Source organism: Cyprinodon variegatus, unplaced genomic scaffold (genome assembly GCF_000732505.1).
Source record: "Cyprinodon variegatus isolate N-32 unplaced genomic scaffold, C_variegatus-1.0 Scaffold547, whole genome shotgun sequence".
Classification (NCBI taxonomy): Eukaryota; Metazoa; Chordata; class Actinopteri; order Cyprinodontiformes; family Cyprinodontidae; genus Cyprinodon; species Cyprinodon variegatus.
This window is the reverse complement of record NW_015151000.1, coordinates 553,817-563,119: the sequence shown is the minus strand read 5'-3', so window position 1 is coordinate 563,119 and position 9,303 is coordinate 553,817. Positions and strand designations below refer to the sequence as shown.

The 9,303-nt window shown below is 50.5% G+C and overlaps 1 protein-coding gene across 10 annotated transcripts in view; it reads left to right on the top strand.

Annotated features, from left to right (window-relative positions):
* LOC107095450 (centrosomal protein of 162 kDa-like) overlaps positions 1–9,303 on the top strand; it is a 38,024-nt gene that overhangs the window by 22,158 nt on the left and 6,563 nt on the right. For all 10 annotated transcript variants that reach the window (XM_015391560.1, XM_015391562.1, XM_015391555.1 and 7 more), the window contains 14 exons: positions 487–568; positions 1,781–2,018; positions 2,083–2,209; positions 2,293–2,420; positions 2,490–2,624; positions 4,623–4,754; positions 5,667–5,779; positions 5,862–5,943; positions 6,011–6,098; positions 6,175–6,314; positions 6,404–6,508; positions 6,581–6,808; positions 6,884–7,090; positions 7,564–7,861. In XM_015391560.1, the coding sequence (XP_015247046.1) occupies positions 487–568; positions 1,781–2,018; positions 2,083–2,209; positions 2,293–2,420; positions 2,490–2,624; positions 4,623–4,754; positions 5,667–5,779; positions 5,862–5,943; positions 6,011–6,098; positions 6,175–6,314; positions 6,404–6,508; positions 6,581–6,808; positions 6,884–7,090; positions 7,564–7,861 (2,103 nt within the window). The remainder of the gene's footprint in view (positions 1–486; positions 569–1,780; positions 2,019–2,082; positions 2,210–2,292; positions 2,421–2,489; positions 2,625–4,622; positions 4,755–5,666; positions 5,780–5,861; positions 5,944–6,010; positions 6,099–6,174; positions 6,315–6,403; positions 6,509–6,580; positions 6,809–6,883; positions 7,091–7,563; positions 7,862–9,303) is intronic.

The following is a 9,303-nucleotide window of genomic DNA, read 5'->3' as shown; positions in this document are numbered from 1 at the left end:
CCGATACCCCACCAGACCTTTCCTTTACAGGAGACCTTTAAAACATGGTATAAAAAGGAAGGTTTTAAAGTTTTAAAATGAGACCCAGTCTGCAGACCCCCCAGATGCGAGAGGGGACCGGTCTCCCTTGGTCCTGGGAACGGGCAAAAGGTCCCAGCTAGAGGAACCAGAGTACAAGAGTGTCCTTTAGATAATGTGGGGCGTTACCGTGGAAGGTAGGCAGAGAGATGATGTTAATCATCCAGATACAGATGGGAGGAACATGTTCACGTTTTCACCACCACCAGGATGCTGGCCGCACATTTCTTAGTGTGGAGGAAAAAAAACAAAGTCCGCCGTTCTGCATCAGAGAGGGAAAGTAAAGACAGCTTTGAATGTTTCAGGATTCAGTGAGCATTTCCACAGCAGTCATCTAAATTCTTCATGTCTTTCCTGATGAACGAGGCGTTCACTGATGTGGGTAAACGATGCTTTCATGTTTTTCAGATTTGCCAACTGCAGAGGAGCTGATGAAGCCCATCCGGCCAGAAAACCACCGAGCTCAGAGCTTCAACCTGCAGGCTGCCAGGTTAGGAGTTACACCTCAGATCAGCTCACAACTACTGTTATGGATCATAACCACAACAGTAGGGGGCAGTTTCATCAAACAAAGACATTGAATGTTGGTTTCCATGTGTTTGCAGATATGAAAGTGAACGTATGAGGATGTTTGAGTTTGTGTGTTGGAGAAAATCTTTGCCTTAGTTGTGTTTTTCTGACGGTGTAGGTACCAGACCTGCTCAGGGCCCCGCCCCTTCTTATGACGTCATCCTATGGCAACTCCACTCGGACAAACTCTATTGCACCCATTTCTTAAGGATCAAATCTCTTTTGGAGTCTCAACATATTATTACCTATATTTGCTATTATTTTACATTTTATCAGCGATCTAAAGTAGCCGTAAGTAGAAAATAATCATTGTCAGTCTGGAAGGAAAGTCCCGCGTTCTAAGACTGACTGAGCTCTGCCATTTAACACGGTGACACAAAAGTCTCAGCTTATTTTTATTCTTTTTATTCAGATCTGAGGGCAGAGGAGAACAAATGGAGCATAAAGAGCAGAGATTTTAGACAAATAAAACAGTTATTCTACTGGTAGAAAACGAACGGTTGTGGTTGACACAAAGTTAAAAGTAGTGTAGCTTAATACGGCTAACTGAGCGAGCTAAAAGAGGCTAACCTGTTAGCTACTGAGCACAGCTAGCCTCAGCGCTACCCAGCTCTTTATATCGTGGTCTAACAGTTACTTTGTTCACCAGAAACAGATTTTTTTCAGTTTTGTTTTCAATCAGGTAAAACTTCGTCAGTCATTAGAAGCGTGAACGCTAAAGATGCTCCTAACTAGGCACACTGACGCTGCGGGATGTTATCATCGTTGTCTGGGCAACCACAGCCAATGATGTAGCGTAAGGTCACTGACAGGAAGCAGGACCAGAGCAGATCTGCTTCCTGCAGCGGCAGCAATTAAAAACGCGGCGCTCTGCCTCTTCTTCTTCTAATAATTGAAAAACTGTTCAGGATGGGGAGGGAAGTTACCTGGTAAACCTGTATCAGCCATGTTACACAGTGGTACCATTCATACAGAGCCATGAATGTAGAGCTATGATAATAGAATCCCGGATCAGGATGATGAGGTTTCTGGTTATCAGTGGGAAGATGTGGAAGCAGCTCTTTAGCCATCAGTGATAAAACATCAGATTCTGGTTCTGAAGATCCGCCACTATCTGACCGCCTGCTTTCAGGGCAGCAGAGCTCCATCCTGACCTCAAGAAGACTTTCCTGGTTCAAACTCCTTCAAAGGAGCCAAGAAAGAGCGCTCCCACCGCAGGACTTAAAGGAGCAGCGAGGTCCTCCATCCACAGCAGGTCCAGGTCCCCAGAACCTCCCCACCCAAAGCTGGCCTTCAGGGAGGGAGAGCAAAGACAGAAAAAATCTTCTTCTCAATCTCTGCCTGAGGCTGGAAACACCAGGAACCAACGGGTGAGGAACGGTGACTCCACCTCCCTCTGCATGCTCCCCCCCTTCATACATCCTCTCCCCACAGACGTCCAGGAGCTCCTCCATGGTTCCTGAGAGGAAGACGGCCGCTGGAGTTAAGGCTGGGGGTGGGAGGGCAGCTGGAAGGAGCAGAGCCGCCCCCTCCAAGCCCCCGTCGGATGGTGGTGCTGCAGGTCTCTGTGGTTCCTGTCATGATCAGCTCCTCCAGCAGGAGGCTTCCGTTCCTTCCAGGCTGATTGTACTGTTTGGTCTGCAGAGGCGGGTCTGGAGGCGAGCGGCGAGCTGGTGGCGTCCGTTCAGTCCCTGTTGGCCGTCCTCCAGCAGCAGATCCACACCGGCAGCCATGAAGCTGCGCAGCAGGTCAGAGCCCCTCTTCAGGCCGCGGTAAGAAAACGACTAACAGTGGAACGGTCAGAGCTGGACGTGTTTGTTCAGTCAGTTTGGCTCTTACAGGCGGTTCAGGACAGTTCTGGCGCCGAGGCGCTAAGAGTCCAGCTGGCTCAGAAGGAGGAGGAGCTGCAGAGGATGAAGGATGAAGTACAGGAGATGAATCTGCTGAGACAGCAGAACTACCTGCTGCAGAGCAAGGTACAGCACACATGTAGAACCGCTTCCGTAGGACCTGACGGAGACCAGCAGTCCTCAGATTACCAGATGGGCTCTGCTTCCTCAGACCCCACTAAACAGAAGACCCTTTTTCCCAGTTCTGTGCAAAAAAAGCAAGGTACCACCAGGCATGACCATTTAAATCACTGCAGAGGAATCTATGAGAAGGATTGTTAGAATAATATACATCCTAGAGGAGAACTTACAGGATTAGGCCTCGGAGGAAAGAAGAGCAGCCGGATAAGATAAATGGAATCACAGAAAGATTTCAGTTCACCAGAGATGAGTTCAAATCTGCAGCCAATTAGATTTCAGTCCAATTTGATCGTCTTCAGGATAAGCAGAAGGGACCTAAAGCACCCAGAAACAATGATGGAGGCACATGTGCTCACAGTCAGATCGACTGACGCATCAGGTTATCCTTAGGGAGCCGCTGCCCCCTGGTGGAAGCACAGAAGCAGACCATCTGCAAGCATGAGCAGAGGCTTCAGGACCTTGGAGAGCTCAAACAGTGCAGTGGAAAGAAGGACCTTAATCTGCTACAGGAACAGCTTTCCCTCCCACAGGCAGGAGGAGCCTGATTCTGGCTGCAGGGCTTTGAATGCTAGTTAGCAGAAGCCTGACATTCATCCTGCTACATCAGAACATGCTGTCAGCTCCTTTGTTTTCTTTTCTCCTTGTCGAGTTAAATCAGTTCAGTTTAATTATATTAACCTCAGCACGTGTCATCTCAGGTCTCCCTACAGAGACAATTCAATCAGATCAAGAAGTCAGATTAAAAGTTCAAAGTTTTCTTTTCTATCTGAAGGAAACCTGCAGCCAGTCATTGACTTTACAGGATTCTGTCTTCCTGGATGAACAGGTAGTCAGAGGATATTCGATTGCATTGTCTTGTTATCTCTTCAGCAATCCCTCACACTGAGCATGCATGCAGCGACAGTGGGGGGAAAAAAGACCACCAGCAGAACCAGCAGCAGGCTCAGTGTGAGCAGCCTTCTGCTGAGGTCCACTTGGGATCAACTAGACAGAAGCAGACATACTAAACGGACATAGAAGCACTGATGATTTAATACTTTCTATGTTAAAAAAACATATTAAGCTAGCTCCACAGGTGGCTCTGTTTGGGAAAGAACAGTTTTCGTGTCAAAAGGATGAAAGATAGAATATCCAGTTAGCCACAGAAGAAGTTGATCCCATAGCTATGACTGGGAAACAGGACTAAACACTGAAAAACAGGCCAAGCTCCAACATCTAGAAACAAAGGTGTTGAGATTCTGCAGAGTGGGAGAATAGAGATAGAATGAAGCAGAATGATGAAAAAGGGGTCCCTATGTCCTCCAGCAGTCTAAGCCTATAGCAGCAGAACTATAGAGATAGATCAGGATAACCTGAGCCACTCCAGCTGATGAATAGCTAGTAAAAATCCATCTCTGTTTGGTGACGTCAGAGGATGAACGCTGTTGGGAGTAGCTCAACATTCTATAATAGACATGGATGTAAACACTGAGGATTGTTCCAGAACATCCAGTCTGGATTGGTTTGTATGGTTGAACCATCAGCCGGTTCTGTCTCAGGTAGTGATGTTGAGAAACATGGAGGTATCACACCTCCCAGATCAGAACCATCCAGAGCGGACCTCTAGCCTACAGTCAGACTCTGGACCTGAGGGCAGGCCGCAGCAGCCCCGGTAGAAAACACACGGCAGGGAAACATGGCTGCTATGGGTAGTATGCCTCCTCCACCACTGTTACAAGCAATCATCTACTATCTTCTTCAAGGTGCAGCTAAAAACTCCATCCATCCTTCACTGCCAGGGTTGTCAGGTCTGCCTGTTTCCAGCCCAACCCCTCAGTAAAATAAACAGCATGAAGTCCTCCCAACCTTCCGTTAAAACCATGAACATCAGATGATGTTCCAGATATTACGGTAACATGAAATGGAAGCTGTCTTAAAGCCATTTTTCCCTCTTTCATCCCTCAGCTGCGCCTTGCAGAGGAAGCCAGTCAGAAGAGGAAACGGGTGGAGCCTGCAGACCTCAGCTCTCAGGAGAAATGTCAGAAAATAGAGAAGGAGATCCAGGAGCAGGAGACGCTCCTCAGAGGTTACCAGCAGGTTGGTGTTCCTCTGAACATGTCCGGCCGTCGTAGAGCGGGCCTTCTAGAACATCCTTAGCTCTCAGGAATAAATGCCTGAGCACAGCCAGTCCCATCCGACAGAAAACCGTGACGGACGAGGTCGTGGTTTTCAGCGCTCATTGAAAGTCACCCGACACGATTTTAGGCAAGGCTGCATGGATCCTACAGAGAGAGAGCCCAGGTCTGTTTTAGTCAGACTATGCAGCAATTTCATGGGTCTGACAGGAAGAGAGACGCGTTAACCCTTCATACCCTCACAGAAACCAGAATAAGGAGGAGCAGACAGAGCAGGTCAGCGCAGCGTATCTCTCTCACCTCTTTATGGAAAAAAGAAAGAAAAAGTGTGATAAACTTCCCAGATCTCTCTGAGAATCACCTCTCTGTCTCAGTCACCATAGAAACCGTCCCACGCCGTTTATTGCTGCGTTTTTCTTTTCTCTAGACGTAGATCTAATTATGTTTTTAACAGAAGTAAATGAAATCTGCTCACCCTGCCTAGACAGAGCCTCTCTATACGCAGTCAGTGTGACATGGAAAGAAATCGTATCAGAGATAAAAAGTCAAACGCAGCCGGTGTGTTCAGGCCTTATCAGGTCTCAGGGAAACAAGCTGCTGCTGGGGATTCCCAGTGACAGCGCAGCGCCGGTATGTGGGGGTCTGAGCGGCTCCCACTGAGAAATAATCTTTGAAGGCAGGATGGTAATCTGGATGAACTGATGCGCTTCAGGAGCATCAAAGATGCAGCAGCAGGTGCCGTTTTGGTGCTAAAAGCGTGTGCGGTGTGGACGTAGCATAAGGGTTCTAGAGGGGCGATCAGTGGGAGTATTGGTTTCTGGTTCAGCTTAGGGTACCGTCTGTCTGGAAGCTGTGAATCTGAACGTGTTTTCAGGAGAACGAGAAGCTGTACCTCCAGATGAAGGCCCAGCAGGCCCAGAGCAAAGCCAACCAGGAGGCCATGTTTACGGAGAACCAGAGGCTGCTGAACGAGCTGGCTCACACAAGGTGGCCTTAGTTCATGGGAGCAGAATCCCCTCGCTCGTCCTTGGTGTCCGCTCACCATGTGTCTGACCTCCATCCCCATCAGGGAGCAGCTGAGGAACACCTGGAGGCCCGTGGATCAAACCAAACAGATCTCTGAGCTGCAGGCTGAGATCCGCCTCCTTCAGGTTGGTGACGCTGCAGCTGAGGTGGATCCAGCGGATCTCCTCCTACCATCTGTGTTTGTGTTTGCAGAAGAAGCAGGCAGAGCTGTCTGAGGAGAAGCGCTCTCTGGAGGTGGAGCTGCAGCTGCTGAGGAAGGAGCGAGACGAGGGAAGAGCAGGTGAGCTTTCCACTGTTGATGGTCAGCCTCCCTGCAGGTCTCTGCTGTCTCCATGGTGACTCTCCATGTGTGGCAGGAGAGAAGCTCTCTGAGGCGGAGGAGGTGGCGGCGCTGAAGAAGAAGCTGCAGTGGTTTGCTGAGAACCAGGAGCTGCTGGACAGAGACGCCCGGAGGCTGAAGGAGGCGACCGCTGAGATCCTCCGCCTCCGAGATCAGGTGGGGTTCCCTCTGAAACCGGAACCCACTGGGCTTCAGAGAGGGAAGCGGGTCGTTTACCGACGATCAGCAGCTGGTTTCTGTTACAGGTGGAGAAGCTGAAGCAGGAAACGGGCCAAGGAAGCAGGAAGCAGCAGAGGAAGATCAGAGACGGATCTGCAGACACGAGGAAAATGCAGGAGCTCCAGCGACAGGTTTGAGATCAGAGCGGTCAGTCAGTGCTCCTCCACAGGCCTTCATCACCTCGCTGTTCTTTCCTCCACCAGGTGAAGGAGCTGGAGCAGATCCTGAGGAGCAGGAACCCAAACTCTCTCCCAGCTCTGATTTATGCCGCAGCCACGGAGGACGGCGCCTCCGCCGGGACGCCGCCGCCCAGCCGGGTCAACGCGCTGCTGGAACGAAGAGTTCAGCGCCTGGAATCTGAGCTGGAGAGTCACGACGAGGAGGCCAAGCGCAGCCTGAGGGCCATGGAGCAGCAGTTCCACAGGATCAGGGTAACCAGCCTGGGTCTGTGCTCTGCCTGCCCGCCCTCTACCTTCCTGTTGGATGACTCTGTCTCTGCTCTGCAGCTGCGCTACGAGCAGCAGATCAGTGAGCTGGAGCAGCAGCTGCTGCAGACACGGCCGACCGAAGCAGCGGCACCTGCAGCGGAGCTGTGGACGTCCAGATGTCAGCTGCTGGAGGAGGAGCTGCGGCGGGAAAAGATCAGCCACCAGGAGAAAGAGGAGAGTCTGCAGGAGCAGATAGAAGCTCTGCAGCAGCAGCTCAGACCAAAGGTCAGCAGCTCATGGTTCGTTCACATCGACCAGGCCTGACGCCACCGCAGGTAGAGGCGCCTTCAGGAGCGAAGCAAAGCCTGCGGTGGAAATACAGCAAATTTCACTGCAGTTTGAAGATCTGAACCTTGAAATGGAGATGAAGATGCAAACTAAAAGTTCTAGCAGTCCGTCAGGAGAACCCTTAGATCAGTCATCATCTCCTCAGCTGCTCCTGTCCTGTGGGAGGAAGCTGGAGTACCCAGAGAGAAGCCACCCTGCAGAACGACCCCAGCCCAGGATCTTCTGGCCTCTGTGCTCCAAACTGCTCCACCATGACCCGTTAGCTTTGCTAAACTCCACCTGCTTCCAACCTTCATGGTTCTCCTGCTGATCCAACTGCATGTTTAGGATATTCTCTCTCAGAACAGAAAGATGGATGATGGATGGGTTAGGATATGTGGTCGCTAACCTAACTAACTCCTCCCATCCAGGTCCAGTCCAGCCCAGGCCGGCACCAGCGCCAAGCTGAGGCTGCGTTCGGCGCCAGGATAGAGCGACTGAACCGAGAGCTCGCCACCAAGAACCGAAGAATTCAGGAGCTGAACCGGACCGTGGAGAGGCTGAAGGGAGAGCGGCGAGGCGCGCCGTCCGCACCGCGCCGCTCTGCGGAGAGCGGACCATGCGCCGGGCCGACCGGACCTCAGCAACACGCAGCAGGAACCAACATGGAGGAAGAAACCTTCCCTGCTGCCCAGAACGAGAAGACTTACCAGCCCACCGCGTTCACAGGTCTGACCTAGGAGATGATGGAACATCAGTTAAACCAGTATACTGGGTTTCATTTCTCCATCTATCTGAACAGACTCTCCTCTGGGTCTCCATGGAGACGGCTCAGTAAAAATGGAGGATGGGTCTAAACTCTAAGCAGGATCAGGTCTGCAGTAATGTTTATTGGAGCAGTTTCTGCTCCGATAAACTGTAGAGAAGAACCAGCTGGTCTTGGTCATCCAAGGAAGCCGGTTCCATTAAGTTCAACCAATCAATGTCTTTATTGTCAACTACAATTTACAATTTAATCAAGATTTCAGTTTCAGTACAAACTGTTCATCACATACAGTGGGCTGGGGGGGCTGACAGGGGGAACTATTTACTGAGGCCATGTGAGCAGTTCTTCTGGGCCCTTCCACCATAACATCCAGGGGAGTTTTGATAAGGGGGGAGGGGGGGCGAATCCAGAGTGACACTTATTGTTTTGAGACCAGGCTGCTCAGGAATGTTCAGCCTTGACTCTTTTCTTGCTGGCTCTATGTGGCAAATCCATTATTCCAAACTTTTTGGGCTTTTCCGCCTTGAAGCGAGCGTGCTCATCCAAGATATTATCCCATCTCTCCTTTGAGTTCAACCGCTGCCGGCAGCCTGATCATCGCCCAAATTGCCGCCAACATCCTCTGTAATTGTAGATACATCAGGTTTCCTCCAAATCCAAACAGGAGAAATCAGAGTATCATACATCAGGAATCCATACATCTCCAATATCCTCCACTGAAAACATTGTGAAACACACCATCCTGTAAGCCTTCCAGGAGTCCATGGTGTGTCCCATGAAGTATGTCCCAGCAGGACAGGACGGCTCCCCTTTCCCCTGTTCTGCAGTTGAGAAAATTTGACTAATTGCATTGAGAGACCAGCTGACCAGATCCATTGTTTGAGTTCGGGTTAAATGAAGAGAGCTCAGAAAGACAAGACACAGCAAAGCAGGGACAGAGCAGGAACATGTGACCTTCATGAGTCAGAACAGACCCATCCATGATCCAAGTTCTGGACTTTACATCAGTCCTGTTCCTGTAGTCAGTCTGTCCAGTTAATGGCAGCAGTAGATCCACCAGCACCTTCATCTACTGGACCGAATCCAGCAGAGTAATGCTGATATCTATGGGTGTGACGTCGGTCCTACAGAACTTACCTGGTACCGCCCTGTTGGTTCCGTACTCTATTTTCTCTGGTCCCCTCCCTGATCTGACCAGTGATGACATGTTTAGCTAACCTGACAACAGCCAGATGCATGTCTCGCTCCGCCCAGCTCCACTCACATACATCTGGGAACCCGCCCATTGAAAGTGATTTCCCAACCGAATTTATGGTCTGTCCAATCAGGACGCAGGGTGGGTGTGTCCTGGAGTGGAGAAGCGACCGTGAGATTCCAACAACAATGGCGGCTCGCATTGAGGAAG